Source organism: Podarcis erhardii, assembly GCF_964252035.2.
Source record: "Podarcis erhardii genome assembly, chromosome: 10".
NCBI lineage: Eukaryota > Metazoa > Chordata > Lepidosauria > Squamata > Lacertidae > Podarcis > Podarcis erhardii.
The window spans coordinates 66,913,358-66,934,020 of record NC_138500.1 but is presented as its reverse complement, the minus strand read 5'-3'; the positions used below and the strand labels follow the sequence as shown (position 1 = coordinate 66,934,020).

The following is a 20,663-nucleotide window of genomic DNA, read 5'->3' as shown; positions in this document are numbered from 1 at the left end:
TATTGCTAAAAACTATAAGCTGTCACGGGACGCAGGTGGCGCTGTGGGTTAAAGCCTCAGCGCCTAGGACTTGCCGATCGAAAGGTCGGCGGTTCGAATCCCTGCGGCGGGGTGCGCTCCCGCTGCTCGGTCCCAGCGCCTGCCAACCTAGCAGTTCGAAAGCACCTCCGGGTGCAAGTAGATAAATAGGGACTGCTTACCAGCGGGAAGGTAAACGGCGTTTCCGTGTGCGGCTCTGGCTCGCCAGATGCAGCTTTGTCACGCTGGCCACGTGACCCGGAAGTGTCTCCGGACAGCGCTGGCCCCTGGCCTCTTAAGTGAGATGGGCGCACAACCCCAGAGTCTGTCAAGACTGGCCCGTACGGGCAGGGGTACCTTTACCTTTATAAGCTGTCACATGGGTGGCGCTGTGGGTTAAACCACAGAACCTAGAACCTGCCGATCAGAAGGTCGGCGGTTCGAATCCCCGCGACGGGGTGAGCCCTATTCCTGCCAATCTAGCAGTTCGAAAGCATGTCAAAGTGCAAGTAGATAAATAGGTACCGCTCTGGCGGGAAGGTAAATGGAGTTTCCGTGCACTGCTCTGGTTCGCCAGAAGCGGCTTAGTCATGTTGACCACATGACCCGGAAACTGTATGCCGGCTCCCTCAGCCAATAAATTGAGATGAGTGCCGCAACCCCAGAGTCGGTCACGACTGGACCTAATGGTCAGGGGTCCCTCTACCTTTACCTTTATAAGCTGTCACAATTGGTCACGATGCGTAGGATACAAACAATTGATTTAAAACTGAACAGCAAAGCAAGCACACAAAAATGCAAAAATCACACCTACATAAGTTAAGCACTCCCACATCCCACACTCCCCCTTATGATACTTGTCTTGGTGCTTAGCTCTCAACTTACTTGCAGCCAAGGCAATTTTTGCAACCCATGTAGTAATAAATACATTATTTCTAGCCAGCAAAATAGAGATTTGCTCAACGGCAGTTCGGTTGGAAAGAGAGCAAAGGATGTAATCGAGGAATTTTTGTCTAGCGCTAATGATGTGTGTCTGTGTGTGGTCACTTTCTTATTTTGAAAAACATTTTAAGTGTTTGTAACGCGAAAATTATGCTTCATTTGGTTTTTCTTATTAGTCCCATGCACACTTAATGCTTTAACTGTGGTTGGTTTTCTGGAAGGATCATATCTGAATGTCTAATCCAGTGATGAGGAACCTGTGGTTTTTCCCATTATTGTTAAATTCCCAGCTCCAATCAGCCCCGGCAACCAGCAGTGATCAGAGAAAAAGAAATTTGTGGCTCAACAACATCTGGAGGGCCGCAGATCCCCCCCCCACATTTAACCCATAGTTAAAAATTAGCCACAAATGAGGATGTGAAATGTTTCAAGAGCTTTTTTGAGTTTTGTCAACCATTGTTCAGTACTACTTCTGGACCAAAGTGGTCCATGGTGAAGGCAATTTACTTCCCTCTTCTGCCTCCTTGTCTGCAGGGTGAGAAATAACTGTCACTCATGTCTCTGTGTACCTATCCTCTGAGCTTAACTATGAATTCATTAGACATTTGAAATCCTAATCAGAGAAGGTTGTAAATTTCAGGGTTATATCTGAACCAGGCCACTGGGAAGTGGAGTTAAATCTGATCCGTTGTTTTCATTATTGTCATCATTTTATCATTTGCTGCCTTTCAAAGAATTAAAACCATGCTCAAGACCTCTTACATAAAAATATCTACACTGGTACCTTAGTTTAAGAACAGCTTAGTTTATGAACAACTTGGACTAAGAACGCTGCAAACCCAGAAGTAGGTGTTTTGGTTTGTGAACTTTGCCTTGGAAGCAGAACATGTTTAGCTTCCTGTTGAGTGCGTTCCATTTGTACATTGAGTCCCCCGCTGCTATGGGAAAGCACGCCTTGGTTTAAGAACGCTTTGGTTTAAGAATGGACTTCTGGCATGGATTAAGTTCAGGAACCAAGGTACCACTGTACATAATTACAAACATAACACAAGTACAGTGGTACCTCGGGTTACATACACCTCAGGTTACATACGCTTCAGGTTACAGACTCTGCTAACCTAGAAGTAGTACCTCGGGTTAAGAACTTTGCTTCAGGATGAGAACGGAAATCGTGGTCTGGCAGCGCTGCGGCAGCAGGAGGCCCCATTGGCTAAAGTGGTGCTTCAGGTTAAGAACAGTTTCAGGTTAAGAACGGACCTCCGGAACGAATTAAGTACTTAACCCGAGGTACCACTGTAGTCGTAAAGAATAAATAAAACATATCGAAAAGTGCACAACCAAATTGAACCATTTCCACATAAATCGTAATTAGATCTAAAAATAAAAATACAAAAAGTTAGTATCGATTAACAGCACTCCCAAAAGAACACCCCAGCCCCAAAGTCTGTTTGGCGGCCTCAGTTTTTTGCAGCTGGAGTCAGTCCCAGCAAGGCAGGGAGCAGGTCTCGGAGCCAAGATGGTCTTCTGGCTTCTTCCGCAGCACCAGCTTTTGTTTTAGATGCTCCTGCCGGTATCTAATCCCTGGGGCTGGCGTGTTGTGTGTTCAGCTTATACAAACGGCCTGCTACCCATGTGACTACCCATGTGACTACCCTGTAACTAACCCAGTATTTTAAGACGGGCGGGTTGGCATGTCAATTCGGGCAGCGACTGACAGTGTAGGCAGGACGACAGATTGGGAATGAATGGCTATCAATTTGGGTGCTGTTGATCAGAGCCCAACCTAGTTGCCTTTAGCCTTCAAGATTTTGACAACAGCAACTGTGCCATGACCTTATTTGAGGCGGCTTATCCTAGTGGTGCTGTGTAATCCTCTTCTGGAGGAAGAGGGAAAAGAGGGGGAAAGAATGACGGAAAGATGGGGGAGAGGAAAAGCTTAGCTTTTGGTTGGCCTAGCTGTGTGCTGCCTACTCTGATTCGCTACCAGGGCTGGATAAAAATAAATGGATTTTTAAAAAATTAAAAATCATATTTAAAAAAAATTAATAAGATTTTTTTTATTTGAATCATATTTTTTATAATTTAAATTGGATTTTTAAAATAAAATGATTTTGGAGGAAAAATCTTTCTAAAGATAGTTTTCTATTTTAAGTTATATTATAGTCCATCACGAAATAAGTATTTGTTTAAGTTTTTCATGTGTGCTAAAACTCAGTCTTTTTTAAAAAAACAAAAAAACAAAAAACGTTTATCAGTTAACAAACATGGATATATATGCTATAATGTTATTGTTTTAGTTAAATAAATTGATTAAATTGTTATTAAGGAAATGATCACTTTTCTCCTTCCAATAAAGTACAGCAGAAAAGTTGTCCAAATATCAACAGTTAACTTACTAAACCTCGCCATCATTTCATAATTATCGGTCTATGTATTTCTAATATTATAACCAAATCAGTAATTTTTGATATAACTGTAAAAATTACTCTGAAAATTTATTATTCCAAAAAGGAAACCTTCATCTGGTTGCAAATATTAAGAGGCTACCAGCAAGAATGAGTCTTTCTGCGGGGAAAAAATTATTTAAATCAGATCTTACTGACTAGTGATTTAAAATGATTCGACTTAAATCAAATCCACCCTGCTTGCTACAGCTCTCCAAGATCTGACAGGGTCCCTTTTCCCAACACGGATTGATTCATGTACAAAGCCCTCTTCAACTTGGAACCAGCATAAATGAAAGCTCGTCTCCTTCCTTTATATCCCCAACCAAACACTTTGCTCTGCAGGAGAGGGCTTCATTCAGGCGCCATCTTGCCTGGAGTTCTCCACATGACGGACCATTAGTGTGTCAGCACCCACCCTATGGAACGGGTCTTCTGTTACAGATCAAGCAGGTGCCATCTTCCCTGTCCTTTCGGTGCCTGTCGAAAGCCATCTCCGTGGAGATTCTTATCCTACTCAAGTATCTGTGATGGATTCGAAATTGCTTTTAAGTGGTTTTAAAGATGCAATTGTTTTATTTTATATATGTTTCTGTTGCATTATGAAATTGCTTTGAGATGCTTCACAGGAAATAATAATAATAATAATAATAATAATAGTAGTAGTAGTAATAGTAATAATAATGATGATGTCCAATGTAGAAGAAGCCACAGGGAACCAGGGCAGCCCTGGAATATAACAAGAGTATATTAAAAATCACCCTGATTGGCTGCAGAGTGCATTTTCCCCACTGAGGAATGAAGTAGATAAGAAAGACCTACGTCAGGCTGGTCCAACTTCCAAGAGTCTGCTATCTTCTCCCACTATAAAATAACTGGCGGTGATGTACCCACTGGATTGACCAAAGTTGTTGAGGGGTGGGGGAGGGAGGGGTAGATCCCACAATCTACCACAGGCAACCCATGATCTACCAGTAGCTCACAATCTGCCTGTTGGCCATCACTGGCCTAGGCAACCCCTGGCTGGATTTTCCATAGTTTTCATTATTACCGGTACTTAAAAGCAACTACAAAGGTTTTTTGAATGGGATCAGAGCATATATGCACTGGGAGTGGTAGATTTAACCCTCCTCCTTGCACCATTTTTCTGACATAAATCTCCCCTTAAGAGTCTGTATGTTTTCTATCTCGGGGGTCAGTACCTGGGGCTGGAGAGGCACTAGAGCTCAGGGAAGTCCCTATACCTACTTTTCCTATGATCAAACGGGAAGGTTTCTAGGGCAGCTTTCATGTCAAAAACGTTAGGCGATCTGGTTCTGGGTCTTTCACGCCTCCATTGTTTTGGCCACAAGTTAATACAGAGAGGCTCCACGCACCCAAGTTTAGACATCAAACTTCTGCGACTGGCAGCTTCTATAAATTCAGCTCTGTAGAAGGACAGATCTCGACAAACAGATGTAGTAAAGTGAAGGACAATGCATGGTAGATTAAAAGGGACCTTGTGTTGAAGGTGGGTCTTAAGTCTGGAATTGCTGGAGGCCCTTGAAGTTCACTAACTCAATAAAGTCAGCGACTTGCAACGTGGTGAATGCAATGAGCAGATATTGGTGGCTGCTGATGGCCCCTTCTCAAGTAATAATAATAATAATAATAATTTATTATTTATACCCCGCCCATCTGGCTGGGCCTCCCCAGCCACTCTGGGCGGCTTCCAAAAGAATATTAAAATACTATGATACATCAAACATTAAAAGCATCCCTAAACAGGGCTGCCTTCAGATGTCTTCTAAAAGTCTGGTAGTTGTTGTTCTCTTTGACATCTGGTGGGAGGGCATTCCACAGGGAGGGCGCCACTACCGAGAAGGCCCTCTGCCTGGTTCCCTGTAACTTGACTTCTCGCAGTGAGGGAACCGCCAGAAGGCCCTCGGTGCTGGACCTCAGTGTCCGGGTAGAACGATGGGGGTGGAGACGCTCCTTCAGGTATACTGGACCGAGGCCGTTTAGGGCTTTAAAGGTCAGCACCAACACTTTGAATTGTGCTCGGAAACGTACTGGGAGCCAATGTAGGTCTTTCAAGACCGGTGTTATATGGTCTCGGCGGCCGCTCCCTGTCACCAGTCTGGCTGCTGCGTTCTGGATTAGTTGTAGTTTCCGGGTCACCTTCAAAGGTAGCCCCACGTAGAGTGCATTGCAGTAGTCCAAGCGGGAGATAACCAGAGCATGCACCACTCTGGCGAGGCAGTCCACAGGCAGATAGGGTCTCAGCCTGCGTACCAGATGGAGCTGGTACACAGCTGCCCTGGACACGGATTTAACTTGTGCCTCCATGGACAGCTGTGAGTCCAAAATGACTCCCAGGCTGCACACCTGGTCCTTCAGGGGCACAGGTACCCCATTCAGGACCAGGGAGTCCTCCAAACCTGCCCGCCTCCTGTCCCCCAGAAACAGTACTTCTGTCTTGTCAGGATTCAATCTCAATCTGTTAGCCGCCATCCATCCTCCAACCGCCTCCAGACACTCACACAGGAGTTGTACAGGAGTACAACTCACAAGTGTTGTAGACTTGCTTGTTCCAGCCTCTTGAGTTAAAAATAACCTGCTCTGTGCCATGCCACAAAAAAAAGAGTGGATTCTAGAGCTGTTATATTGACTTCACTGCGTGACCTTGACTTGTGAATTAAAACGCAGCTCAAGGCAGCTGAGTCGCAACCATTTCAGTTCACCTGTAGTGCAAAGGAGCTCCTGAGGGGTTCAAACCAAGTTTGCTTTCCAAATATCAATTGACCGTCCACTTATAAACTTATAGTCCTATAGGTCTGATAATCTTATTTTTTCTCCCTGGTCATTTAATATAACCTAGTTCAGTGTTTCCCAACCTTGAGTCTCCAGCTGTTTTTGGACTACAACTCCCATCATCCCTTGCTAGCAAGACCAATGGTCAGGGATGATGGGAATTGTAGTCCAACAGCAGCTGGAGACCCAAGGTTGGGAAACACTGACCTAGTTCATAGGCTCCCGTTCCATAATTCTGATTTTACGATTGCTTCTGAGAATGGAGGTTCGTTTAGCCACCATGCCTAAGAGCTGCCAATTGACCTGTTTTTTAAGATGGCTTTTCTAATCCTTCTTAACAAGGCATGTTTCCTCCAATAGTATGGTTAGTTTCTGCTGTCCTGCAGCTACTCCTACCTTACTTCCTGGTTATGTCCACAAATTTCTTTTTCCTTTTTCATATTTTTTTTATTCAGTTTTACGGATAATATCTGCATTGAAATATCAATCATAATCTTAAACAAAATCCTTAGACTTTCCTCCCCCCCCTTCATGGGTTCCATTATTATTCTTTTTCATTTGCAACTTATAACTTCTTCCATTTTTCCTTAAAACACTACTTTTACCATAGTTCTTGTTACATTACAAGTGTTATAACAAACCTGCCAATGTTTTCAGTTGTTTGCAGTGTTCTCCAAGATAACTTATAAATTCCTCCCATTCCTTATTAAAGTTCTTATCTTCCTGGTTTCTGATCCTCCCGGTCATTTTTGCCATTTTGGAGTAGTCCATCATCTTCATTAACCCTTCGTTTTTATTGGGAACTTTTCTTCTTTCCATCTCTGGGCTAGAAGAATCCACGCCGCTGTCACAAATAGTCTTTTCTGCTCCTTTGGTATTTCTGCACCTATAAGACCTAATAAAAACACTTCTGTTTTTTTTACAAACGTTATTCGAAACATTTTTTTTTGTTTCATACCATACTTTTCTGTGTATAAGACGATGTGTTTTTCTTAAAGAATTACATTGAAAATTGGGGGTTGTCTTACACACGGGTAGCGCATTGAGGGGACATGGGATTGGTTGCTGCTGCGAGCTGGAGATTGTCAGCGACTATTGGGCGTGTTATTGGCGGCAAAGACTGTTCTTGATTGGTTGTTGCTGCGTCAATTGGGCGGGCGGTTGTTGGCTTCCACCGGCTTGGGGACAGACGATAGAGCCACTCTGCCATTTGGAGGAGGTGGAGTTGCGGGCTTCATGGCCCCAGCCCCCGCGCGATTGGAGGGGATTCCCAGCCGCGTCACCTCTTGGCCAGCTAATTGGCTGGCTCTGGGGGTGTGGCCTGCCTTATTTAAACCAGGACGCGGCCAGGGATCTCCCTCTTTGCCGCCTGCCAGCTGTTCCTGCTTTTCCCACCCTCCTTATAAGATTTTCCTTCCTTGACCATGCTATGGACCTTGGTTGGTCACTGTTAAGGGGCCTGGTAGGAATTTCCCCACTTGGCAAATTGGCACCAGCCACTTGGTTTTCGCCTACCTCGCAGCAAATCGTCACAACTTTCTTGGTATTGGTGGTTAGGCATTGGTATTGCTGTGTAGATGGAAGAGGGGAGGAAGCGCCATCATCTGCCCCACATATTGAAGGGTAGTCCGATAAAGGATTCTGGGGGGCGTTGCCCTGTTCGAAGCCTATGGAGGTGAAGGCCTAAGGGAATCCCCCAATTGGTGGCCCTGGGGGAGTTCCTAGTTGATGTGCATCAGCAGGACTCCCCCTACTGGTAGTTAACCCTTCCCGGACTTCAAGCGGACGGGCTGAAGTTGGATATGGTTGGTTAGGACCAATGCCTAAGCCAATACCGCTCATCACCTGTAACCAATAAAGTTGTGGCCTTATTTAGCCCATTAACCTTAATAATTGTGCCATGTGTCATTATTTCCACGGGGGGCGGGGGGGCTGGAACTCGCCACGCAAGTGGCTTTTCCAGTGCGCATGTGAGCGATGTTCAGCAATCCCCCCTAAAAAAAAACCTCAACAACTATGGGCAATCTCCCCCCATTTTCTTAATTTGGAGTCCCCCAAAATAGGGGGCATGTTATACACGGAAAAATATGGTATATCATTTCCCAAAATGCTTTTACTGCCTTGCACGTCAACCACATATGATAAAAGGTGCCTTCCTTCCTTTTTCATTTCCAACATATATTTGTCGCAGTTCTATACAGTGGTGCCTCGCAAGACGAAAAGAATCCGTTCCGCGATTCTCTTCGTCTAACGGTTTTTTCGTCTTGCGAAGCAAGCCCATTGATGGCTTAGCGGCTTAGTGCTATTAGCTGTTTAGCGGCTTTTAGCGGCTTTTAGCGGTTTATCGGCTTAGCGGATAAGCGGCTTAGCGGCTTAGAAAAGGGGGGGGGGAGGAAAACCCCCCCGCAGGAACTCGCAAGACATTTTTGACTTGCGAAGCAAGCCCATAGGAAATTCGTTTTGCGAAGCACCTCCAAAACGGAAAACTCTTTCGTCTAGCGAGTTTTCCGTCTTGCGAGGCATTCGTCTTGCGGGGCACCACTGTACATTGTCCACAACTTCCACCGGTGTGGATGCATATCATGTGACATCCTGTGCCTACTTAAAGGTAAAGGGACCCCTGACCATTAGGTCCAGTCGTGACCGACTCTGGGGTTGCGGCGCTCATCTCGCTTTATTGGCCAAGGGAGCCGGCGTACAGCTTCCGGGTCATGTGGCCAGCATGACTAAGCCGCTTCTGGCGAACCAGAGCAGCGCACGGAAACGCCGTTTATTGTTCCGCTGGAACAGTACCTATTTATCTACTTGCACTTTGATGTGCTTTTGAACTGTTAGGTGGGCAGGATCAGGGACCGAGCAACGGGAGCTCACCCCATCGCGGGGATTCGAACCGCCGACCTTCTGATCTGCAAGTCCTAGGCTCTGTGGTTTAACCCACAGCGCCACCCACGTTCCATGTGCCTACTTACCTGGGAGTAAATCCCATTGAATCCAAGGGGGCTGGCTTTTGTGTAGACACATACAGGAATGCACTGTTGGTGCATTTCCCCCCCAAATTGTTGGGATCATTTATAATTCAAAACAATTTTTGTTTCATCTGTTGCTGCATCTAGAAAACACGATACAAAGGGCCATGTTGTTGTTTGCATTACAGATGAAATGAAATGTTATTTCAGGTGCATAGCTATGTACATTACATGGATAGAAATAAAGACCCAACTATAAGATGCAAGTTGTTCTCATCGTAGTTAATACATGTTGGAACCTGAGTAGGCTACCTGCATGGTATCCAGTTTCATGAGATTATATCTCATTATGCAGTTCTTTCTAGATTACTGTGTAGAGCACACAGTTTTCTAAAGGTGACTCTTCGACCCTTGCTGCTTTAAACACAGATTCCTGCAAAATAGGAATTTGCGGTTCCGGTTTTTCGGCCAAGTCTGTAGTTACAACACCAGTTTACACGGCCTTGTAAAGAAACTATTAGCCGACCTTGTGTGCTCACTGTTTCGTGTCAACCTTGTAAGACATTAGCATTATTCGCCACAGGTGAGCAGATGAACAGCTGCTTTTAGAAAACTGCTATAATTGGAAAAAAAAAAAGAAAACTACTGTAGTTTATAGTTACTATATACTTACATGATCCAGTTGAAAAGACAATGAGTATGTTAGCATGCTCAATGTTGCTTGTCGATGGAAAATATTGTAATCACATTGGGTGTTACAAATTCTTATTCTAATACAGTGGTACCTCGGGTTAAGTACTTAATTCGTTCCGGAGGTCTGTACTTAACCTGAAACTGTTCTTAACCTGAAGCACCACTTTAGCTAATGGGGCCTCCTGCTGCTGCCGCGCCGCCGGAGCACGATTTCTGTTCTCATCCTGAAGCAAAGTTCTTAACCTGAAGCACTATTTCTGGGTTAGCAGAGTATGTAACCTGAAGCGTAGGTCATCCGAGGTACCACTGTATTGGAAAATCGAGTACAATTTTTGTGAAGATTAAATGCCAAAAATAGGCACAACCTGTTTAGTGTGCACTGACAAAATGTGTCGTGATTAATGGAAAACCTTCTGTGGCTGAAGCCTTGCCACTTAGCTCTGGGTTCAGCTTGGCTATATTTAATTGCCATGTGACTTCCCTAGAGGAGCATGCACATTTTAAGGGAGGTTTACAATATTTTGCAACACAGCTGGTGTTTAGCAATAAAAAGCCTACCTTTTGTGCCCTGTGTAAATATTAGAAAGTAAAAAGTACGCAGGGAAATTCTGGTGACGTCGTCGGGATTTTTGCTTTTTGGGAAACTTTGCGATGGAACCCAAACATGGATGTGCTTTGAGACGTTGGAGCCAAGAATTTTAAGAGAGAAAAGTTTGCATTCTTCTCCTTTCCCCCCTGATTTTTCATGAAAACTCTGATGGATGTGGATGAAACTTTTTCAGGGACTGTGTCATGGCAGAAAACCCTTTTAAAATTGTGGAACAGGCTCTTGATGAATGGCTCAGAAAGAAGCTATTGTAGTAATACCTGACGGAGAGCATTTTAGTCATGCCTGCCATGCTATTTAACTACATTTGGTTTAGCATACGTTGGCATCGTTCCACAAGTAATACTGTTTGTCTTGTTCTGGGTTATTAAAGATTGCTGCTCAGATTTGCTCCATGCCCAGTGTATACCTTCCATTCTAGTTGTCAGCAGCAGGGATTTTATAATTTTTGATGCCTGCATTGTTTTGCAGTGCATAATTTACATCTGTAAATTTTGCATGTGACTCTGCCAAAGTTTTCAGAATCTATTATTGAGTGAAGGTGGCGAGCCGATCGTAGCTGCTATCGCACAAACTTGTGTTGGAAAGACAGATTAGAAATTGGCTTGGAGGGGAGCTACATAATTGACTGGCGACAAAATTGCCCCGTGAGCATAGCTGTCAACCATCCCTTATTTGGCGGGAAAGTCCCTTATCCCAGCGCTCTGTCCTGCTGCTGTCCCTTATTGATGATGTCCCTTAAATTTCCCGGGTTTCACAGGAAGCAGCTCCTCTCCCTCCCTCCCTGCCGGCCAGGGAGGAGGGAGGCTCCAACTGTGTTGCTTGGCTGCGTTGCTCACCCAATAAGGAGTCTAAGAATGACTGGGGGGTGGAGCTTGCATGCCTTGTGCCAATCAAATCGGCCGCATTGCCTGGGGACTCGCCTTTGCTCAGCACTTCCCAGCGGAGAGGTGACAGTGGTTTTCCTTGCTGCATCCCCTTTGCCGGGTTGCTGCACTGTGGGAACCACCGCTTGAGGCTTTGTTTGGCTGCTAGCTGGGCTTTCTGCCTTTGGCTCGGAGGGGCTCAGAAGTTGAACATACCTGTGCTCTGAAAATCCCCTATTTTGTCTGCTGGTCCCTTATTTTCGAGGCTGCTGGTCCCTTATTTTCAAATCTGTAAATTGACAGCGATGCCCGTGAGCCATTTTAAAATTCCATTGATATCTCACCTTCCTCCCTTCCATGGAACTCAATGGGCAAAGCAATGGGTCTTCTGTCCCCTGACATGCTTAGTTTCAGCATGTTGTTGCATCGCGTGTCTTCTGGCAATGCCAAGTTAATTAGCCACTCTTTTTAAAAAAAATATTTTATTCTCACCTTGTTTACTTCCAAGCAATATGTGTTGACGGTGCGCATCCAGAAATGTCATTTGTAGCAGGGCAAACGATAACTGATATACAACTATAAAAGTAGTCCTTAGTGGTACTCTGCATCCTGACATAGTTTGATAATTTTGACCCAGTGATGTGTTTATTAGCTCCCTGCCGACTCATTTCATGCGGTTTAGCAATCCACTTTGTCAAAGATACCTGCACACATACCTCTGGTTTTTGTGTGTATATATATTTTCCTTTGTTTACGCTTTATGTAGCTTCTCAGTTCCTTGAAAATAGCTCTCTTTTCTAGTAAGTTAATGCTGTCTGCCTCCTGAACTTTGCACTGCCGCATCTTTCCCCCTGTTTATTTTTGCACAGAAGGAAACTGGTTATGCCCAACGCGTGCTAGGTATTTAAACTTCCAAGGTTTTTCTCATATGCTCCAACCATGGGTGCTCCCCTCTACTGTCTGCCTTGCACGAGGACTGCAGTCCCTTCTTTGTTACAGCTCGCTCCATCATATATTAGCATATACATGAGACGGGATTTATGCAGCGTCAGCCAGTGTTCAGCAAATGCTTTAATTTACATGGCTGATAATTGCTTAAATACTTTCTTTGAAGGAGGGGGGGAAAAAACCAGGTCTATTGACTTGGAATGCCCATAATTTGAAAAGTGCTTTCCACCCAATAGAAAAGAGTTTTGATGGTGATGATTTTTGCTGCAGAACTCAAATCCTTTCCCTTATGGCTCTCAGAGAGCCTGTGCATGCGCAGTGTCCGAAGACGGCTGACTGAAGAGGCACGGTTTCTTTTCTTTAGCTCCTATTGATTTGTTTCAGAGAGCTAATGCTGAATAAGAGGTTTGTCGATCTGCTCTGCACTTTGCTTTTTTAAAAAAACAACAATACAATAATCCGCACCCACGTTTTATGAATCGCTTTGAGTTTTTTCCCTTTTGGAGTGTGCAGGCAACCCCCTTGAGAGAGGCTGCTTTCTTACCCACCAACGTTTTTGTTCTCTCTGCCTTCCCCCTGTATAGGCTGGTCCTGGGACCATCAACATGGCTTCGGGAGTCCAGGATTACAACAGAACGGAGTCGGATAGATTAAATGAGATCAAAGGCCATCTGGAAATTGCCTTACTGGAAAAACACTTTCTACGTAAGTACACAGGAATGTTTTTATGGCATGATAGTGGCACATGTAGCAATGATCTGGTGCATGGCCAGGAAGGGGGGGTGGGGGCGAAGGACTGTAAGAAACGTGGATTTTAAAATGTTGGCTAATCTTATGACAAGCTGTTAATGTAAAAGAACCACTCGGCGTGAATTCACTCGTTTTGATAGCTGCAAACTCTTTCAAAGTTCAGATTTATAAATGTGGAGCGATGAGGTGTTTAGGAATCGGCTAACTGTGGAGAGGGAGTGATGAAATGTCTTATCTAGGCAAAGGATGATGGCAAACACTAGCTTATTTTCAGCAAGTCAGGCGCTGTGCAGCTCGGAAGCTTCTAACTATTGATGGTGAGATGGAGGTGTGCTTTGCAGGGAGGGAAAAGAACGATTTCCTTTTCAGATGGAATCCTCAGTGTGGTTCTTTTCGGGATAGCAAGGTTTTTCTATCAAGTCCTATGAACACAGTGGCTGCCTGCTTTCAAATTCTATTGTGTGTGCATGTGCACATACTGAATTTCTACTCTGTCCCCTTTCCTTTCCTACAACCCGCATCCACTCCAGTGAGTCAGGGGACCTTCCCAGTGCAGATTTTGGTGACATGGGATCTTGCAGGAGGGGCGGGGAAGAATAGAAACTCCTTTGTGTGAATGGAAGATGGAAGTGTTAGGACACAGCCCTCTGCTTGGAGTATGTAAGCTGGATAACTATAATGCAAAACTGTTTATAAAGTGGTCAAACTGCTTCAGTTATATTACGATAACTAAAACCAAAGTATTTTGGTTTCAATCAGAAGTCACATTGGTATATGCGTTCAGAATAAGCAGGCTGTAGAACTCTGACAGATGTGAACAGATGTTTCTGTTGTTGTTGTTGTTGTTATTCTGCTGGGAGCAGCCCAGAGTGGCTGGGGAAACCCAGCCAGATGGGCGGGCTATTAATAATAATAATAATAATCTGTTCTCCCCAGTGTTAAAGACAGATGGGTATTGTGGGTGCTACTGTAGGTTTGAATTAATCAAGTAACATCTAAAAAATAATTGCTCACCATTAGTTGTCTGATTGTGGACGCATGAGCAGACAGGAGCTGCTATGACCCAGAATTTAGTTTGACTTTCCTAAAATGTTAGCTTGATGTCATTGGATCATAATTTAAAAACAAACTGGCCATTTTCAAAAGAAGGAAACGTCAACCACGGCTTCTGAAGGTTGATCTTTTTTTTTTAACCCAACCAGAGTTCATTTTAAAACATGATCCCTGGCCCAGGTGGCCCAGGTGGAAGGTAAAACTAAACTCCGGCAGAGACCTCCTCCTTGCCAAAGGGTGCGTGGGAGAGGGGAAAATGCATGAGCCGTAAGACTACTTCCTGATGGTGCATGTAACACTAAACCATGGTTTGGCTTTACACATCTACGTAGCCATTGTTCAGCTCATTCTGAACAAGACACAATTAAGGTGAAAAGCAGTGACTGTACATAAAAATAGATCCTCTGAGGCTTGTTTACATGGGTAGGAGTTCTAGGCAAGTTTTCTTTTTTTAACTGCCTCGCTGCAAGCCAAAGAAACAACCCACGGGCTCAGCATATGCGAGGAAGCATCTCCAATTTCTGGCGGCAGAAAGCTAGCGCCTTGTTACATCAGCCTGTTCTGAATAGGGGAGACAAATTTTGATACTGAGCGATTAGGAGGAGAGCTTCCTTTTTGCTTGCCAGTCAATCAGGAAATATTAGTTGGGGTGGGGCCCCTTTCCTGGAAGCATGGAGTGCTGTTTGTTGCAAGGCAAGATGATGATGATGATGATTCTGGTGACCTCGAGGCTTGTAGCACTTTGTTCTCTGCTTAATAAACACAATCCTGGCACATGGCTAGGGTGGCAAGAGTCGCCAGTCAGGTGTGGGAACATGCCAGGGGGGGTGAAAAGGTGCTTCCCCCGCCCTCTTGTGCACACATTGGGTGGCAACAGTTTGCACAGTGACTAAGCACGAGGTGAGGAGCAATTTGAAGAGGGTGTTTCTGATTTAACCCTGCTCGCTTTTGCTCCACGGTGCAGGATGAGCTTTTATGTGTGTGTGAATAATGCTGTTTTGTTTCCTTTGGTTTCTGGTGTGTGTGTGTGTGTGTGTGTGTGTGTGTGTGTGTGTGTTTTACAATTGCAGGCCGCTTGGAGGCATGCTACGCAGCAAGCAACTAATAAAACTACAGCAGCAACAACAACAATAATAAAAACCCTCTGGCTTGTCACTTCTGGTCCTGAGACTTAAGGCAGTTACGATCTGGCTCCAGTCCAGCAGAGGGCATGGAGTTTAGCAGGAGTGGCACACATACGGCTCTTCATAGAATGACAAAATCCCACCAATTGCTGACTTGGCAAGGGAGGGGGGAGCAGGGAGATTGAATCTGACCCCCCCCCCCAGCCCAGTTCCATTTTAGGATTCATAAGATTCCAGCTCTTTAGTGAAGTGCTAGAGGACTACAGAAAGCTTATACAGTCATACCTCTTGTTTTGTTTGCTTCAGGTTAAATCTTTTCAGGTTGCGTCCTGCAGTGACCCGGAAGTACCGGAAAGGGTTACTTCCGGGTTTCGCCACTTGCGCATGTGCAGACGCTCAAAATTATGTCATGCGCAGAAGCGGCGACACGTGCAGATGTGGGGTGCGTTCTGCTCAGGTTGCGAATGGGGCTCCGGAAAGGATCCCGTTTGCAACCAGAGGTACCACTGTACAGAGTCAGACCATTGTTCTACCTAGTTTAGGACTGAGTTTCCCAAATTTGGGTCTCCAGCTGTTTTTGGACTACAATGCCCATCATCCTTTGCTAGCAGGACCAGTGGTCAGGGATGATGGGAACTGTAGTCCAAAAACAACTGGAGACCCAAGTTTGGGTAACACCTCTACACTGGTTGGCAGGGACCCCCCTGCACTTTGAGACAGGGGTAGCTGCCAGGAGATGTCAGCATTTGGACATGTGGCCATCTGCTTGTATATGAGATGCTCTCCCACTGAGTTTCAGCCCTTTACTGACCTGGGGATTTGCATGTTCCAGTCTGCCAGCTGAACCATGCAAATTTTGCACACATGCTTCCTAATCCAACTGAGGATTTTGCATGCTGCCTCTAGCCGGACTGGAAAATTTCTACCTGTATCACATGGGCTTAGTTCAAACAAGTCTTTGTATTGTGCCTTCTGTCTGCTGCTGCCCTAGTGGCCTTGAGCTGAAGGCCTGCTTTTTCTTCCTTTTCAGCAGATAAACAAGCCAAAGCGTAGCTTGACAATGTTGGTTTAGACTTGTGTGTGCTTTGAATTTTGTCACCTCGCTCGAAGTGATTCGCTTGGCCTTGAATTAGAGCTCTTGTAATTGTAATACAGTGGTACCTCGGGTTACAGACGCTTCAGGTTACAGACTCCGCTAACCCAGAAATAGTACCTCGGGTTAAGAACTTTGCTTCAGGATGAGAACAGAAATGGTGCAGAGGCGGCGCGGCAGCAGTGGGAGGCCCCATTAGCTAAAGTGGTACTTCAGGTTAAGAAGTTTCAGGTTAAGAATGGACCTCCAGAACGAATTATGTTCTTAACCCGAGGTACCACTGTACTTAGCAAGGAGGAGATTTTCTCACGCCTGGTAAGCAGAGTCGTTTCTCGACAGCTGCTGGCCTTGTAGAGGCCTTTTGTGTACACCAAAGACCTCCCTCATGGTGCCGAAGGAAAAACTAACCTCTGTGTTTCCTCAACCAATGTTTGAAATTAGCCAAGCGCCAGGTGCGTTTCCCACCAAGTAAAGATGTCTGGGTGCCAAGCTGGCGCCTGTCATCACCATCTGGAGGTACATGCCTGGGGATCATTGGATCGGGACTGTTTTCACACACTGTAGAATTCCATCAGCAGTATTTTATCTGCCCAATTGGATTGAATTTATGGAACCAAATTGCTTTTTCTGTGCAGCCTGATCTGCTACAGAAAAAGAGGTCGGAATAGGCCAATATAGTATGTGAACTGTCACTGGATCAAAGTGACCTTTCTTCTTTAAGTTCTTGACGTTCTTCGCCTGAGGCGCAGGTCAATTCTGTGTCGAGGGCAGCTGTCTACCAACTCCATCTGGTACACAGTCTGAGACCCTACCTGCCCGTTGACTGTCTCACCAGAGTGGTGCATGCTCTAGTTATCTCCCGCTTGGACTACTGCAATGTGCTCTACGTGGGGCTACCTTTGAAGGTGACCCGGAAACTACAACTAATCCAGAATGTGGCAGCTAGACTGGTGACTGGGAGCGGCTGCCGAGACCACATAACACCAGTCCTGAAAGACCTACATCGGCTCCCGGTACGTTTCCAAGCACAATTCAAAGTGTTGGTGCTGACCTTCAAAGCCCTAAATGGCCTCAGCCCAGTATACCTGAAGGAGCGTCTCCACCCCCATTGTTCAGCCCGGACACTGAAATCCAGCGCTGAGGGCCTTCTGGCAGTTCCCTCATTGCGAGAAGTGAGGTTACAGGGAACCAGACAGAGGGCCTTCTTGGTGGTGGCGCCCACCCTGTGGAACACCTTCCCACTAGATGTCAAGGAAATAAACAACTATCTGACTTTTAGAAGACATCTGAACGCAGCCCTGTTTAGGGAAGTTTTTAAGGTTTGAAGTTTGATTCTGTTTTTAGTGTTCCGTTGGGAACTGCCCAGAATGGCTGGGGAAACCCAGCCAGATGGGTGCGGTATAAATAATAAAATTCTTACTAATATTCTTAACTTAGAATCAAATCCCTATCAGTCCATTGTTTGAAAAATAAGACTTTAGAGCCCCCCAAATAGCAACTGGACGTTTCGTTTCGGTGACTGTGACCTTAGTTTAAGGAACCTAGCCTATATTTCTGAGTTTTCTAGTCCTGCTCAAGGCTACGACGTGATTCAGAAGCCTATAAATGATGTGCTTTGGGTCTGCCCCATTCCTTTCTGAGCCAGTAAATAGTGTGTATCTGCAGTTGTCTGCCTCTTGCTCTCCTCTGGACCTTTGGTGCTAGGCTAATGCTGTAACAAATGCCTGACAGATACCATCAGAGCACCTACGGGTCTAGATATCTGATCCATGCATGACCTAGTAATATATACAGTTGTTGAAGACAGCTTGACACAGCACTTTATCCGCCGCCGCCGCCGTGTTAAAATAGCATTCTTGAAAAATCGTAGGCACCCTGCCTAAAGCCTTCTTAACAGAGAGGGGAAAAAGAGAGGCGATTCGCCTGCCTCCAGTATATTTGTTTTCCATTTCTCCCGTTCGAGCTTCAGTTGCTTGCTCACACTCACCCTTCTGCTTCCGGGTTGTCACTGTTCACTAGCAACCGTCACTTATCGTCTGCCCGAGTTCTGAGATTTGGCAACCTGTAGCTGTTCAAATCCATTACTTCAGTTTGTGGAACCAAAAGGGAAGCGAGCTAGAAAACAGAAGTAATTAGGATGCTAACAAAACACTATGCTTGAGACTGCAGCAAGGAGGGAAATTCCCCCCTGTTTCATGGTATAGTACTTACTTTATAATTTTATTTATAAGAGTGTTTCAAAACTGCTGCCTCGTGTGTCGTTTTTTATAATGCCTATATTAAGGAACGTAAGGGATTATCTTCAACAGAAAAAAGCTTTGTAGGATAATATAATCCAGCAAATTGGAAGTTTTTGTTTTGCATGTGTTTAAAGCTGTTGAGAAGTCTTGGGAATGTTTAGTAGAAAAGAATGTGTGAAGTGCAGTGTTGAGGGAGTCATGTGTGCTGATATTTTCCAGCCAGCATTAAAAAGGGAAACAAAGAAAGCCTGTTAGTGTTTTATTGTGGGGGGCAGGATTTGGTTGGTCTGGTTTTTGAGTATTTTCATGATAAAGAGGAAGTAAAACAGCAAGTTCATAAGACATGACTTCAGTGTATTACTTTGAAGAGTTATGAGCCTCCTTTCAAAATTGAAAACTTGTATTGCCACCTAAAAATGAGGTTGTAATTTGGGGGGAAATGCAACTCAATGTGGAAGATGGAAAATGAATTTGTTTCTATGCAAATTCACCCTTAGGGCTTTTTTCTCTGAATATTTTTTCTGTCTTCTTCTTCTTCTTCTTCTTCTTCTTCTTCTTCTTCTTCTTCTTCTTCTTCTTCTTCTTCTTCATCCCACTTTTTCCCAAGATTGGTAACCCAGGTGGCTTATAGATAAAATACACAGATAAAATAGAAAGCACTATACCTGATGCAATCCTCTTCTGCATCGCTTTGCCATTTTGGCTGCACAAGAATTCACTCTTGAGAACGAGTTTGCGGTGTGTAATTTTGCCTCTGGTGCTAATAGAAAACTGGAAGCATTTAATGTTCAGAGAGCAAGACTGAGAGCTTTGTAGATCAAAGGACATACCAGCAGTCCTGGAACGGGCCAAATTTAGTCACCTCGCAGAAACATTTCTTGCATTAGAGCTGGGCCGCGGAATCTTTTTCTGTCCGAAGGCTGTGTTCCTCTCTGTGCAATCTTTCAAGGGCCGCATGCCAGCGGTGGGTGGAGCCAGGGACAAAACCGGGCGGAGCAATGGATGTAAACGCTACCTTTTGTAGAATTGTAGCGTTGGAAGGGGCCACGAGGGTCATCCAGTCCAGCCCGCTTCATTCAGGGATCTTTCGCCCATCATGGGCCTCGAACCCACAGCCCTGCAATTAAGAATCTCACGCTGTACCAACTGAGCTGTTTCTCACCTTTGTACAGTAAGGCTAGTTTCTGCAGACACTCACACTGTCTCGGCTCCCTCCAGACAAGCAAGAGGGAGCACTGAAGCCCAAGGACACATTGCAGTCAGGGGCAGGAAACAGAGCTGGTGAGGAGCGTGGTCTGGGGAGAGTTTTGGGGACCAGATTTGCAGGGTCTGAAGGGCCGCATTCGGCCCTGGGCCTGAGGCTCCCCACCTATGTATTAAAGTGAGGGCCAGGACCATTCATTTCCCACTGGTTCCCAGAATTAAATCAGCATCATTTTCATTCTGCATGTGTTCTTTCTTTGAGCTGCACAGCCCATTAAGGTTCCAAAACAGACATGCATTCTTCTATTGTTCCCCTTCAGAGGCCATCTAGTACAGTGGACGCTTGGGTTGCGAACATGATCCGTGCGCAGAGTGCAATTTAGCACTTCTGCGCATGTGCAGCTGCCGGGGCTGCAGGAATCAAGAGAGAAGCATTGGCTGGCTTCCCGGTTTCCCCCACATTGTGATTTTTGCCTAGCGCACACCCGCTCACATCATGATTCACAATATGTTGCCAGGTCAACAATGGTCAAACCGACTGGATCTAACGTATAGAACAAGAAGAGAACAAGAAGAACATTCGTTTAAAAAGATTGGAAAAATGTTTATTGATTATATGAGGGAAAATTGTGTACCTTTGAAAACGCTGGCAGCATTAAGATAAATTCAACAGTGTAAAAAAGTTTTGGTGGAAGTGACAATGGAATGCTGAATGGTTTAGTTTACAGTCATACCTCGTGATGCGTTAGGTTCATCTTGTGTCTTTTTGGCTTGCGAACGCTTCAAACCTGGAAGTCTATACTTCCGGGTTTTGCTGCGTGCGCAGAAGTGTTCTGCGTGCTTCGTGCATGCGCAGAAGCTCTCTATTGTGCTCCGTGCTTGTAGATAATTTTTATTAATTTTCCAATAAAAACAAATTTGTA

General features: G+C 45.0%; 1 protein-coding gene across 6 annotated transcripts in view; it reads left to right on the top strand.

The window, feature by feature from the left end:
• GRAMD4 (GRAM domain containing 4) overlaps positions 1–20,663 on the top strand; it is a 114,019-nt gene that overhangs the window by 32,455 nt on the left and 60,901 nt on the right. For 5 of the 6 annotated variants that reach the window (XM_081877964.1, XM_081877962.1, XM_081877965.1 and 2 more), the window contains exon 3: positions 12,862–12,982. In XM_081877964.1, coding sequence (XP_081734090.1) covers positions 12,862–12,982 — 121 coding nt within the window. Of the gene's footprint in view, positions 1–12,663; positions 12,683–12,861; positions 12,983–20,663 lie in introns of those variants that run through there. The other variant, XM_081877966.1, reaches the window with a different exon arrangement.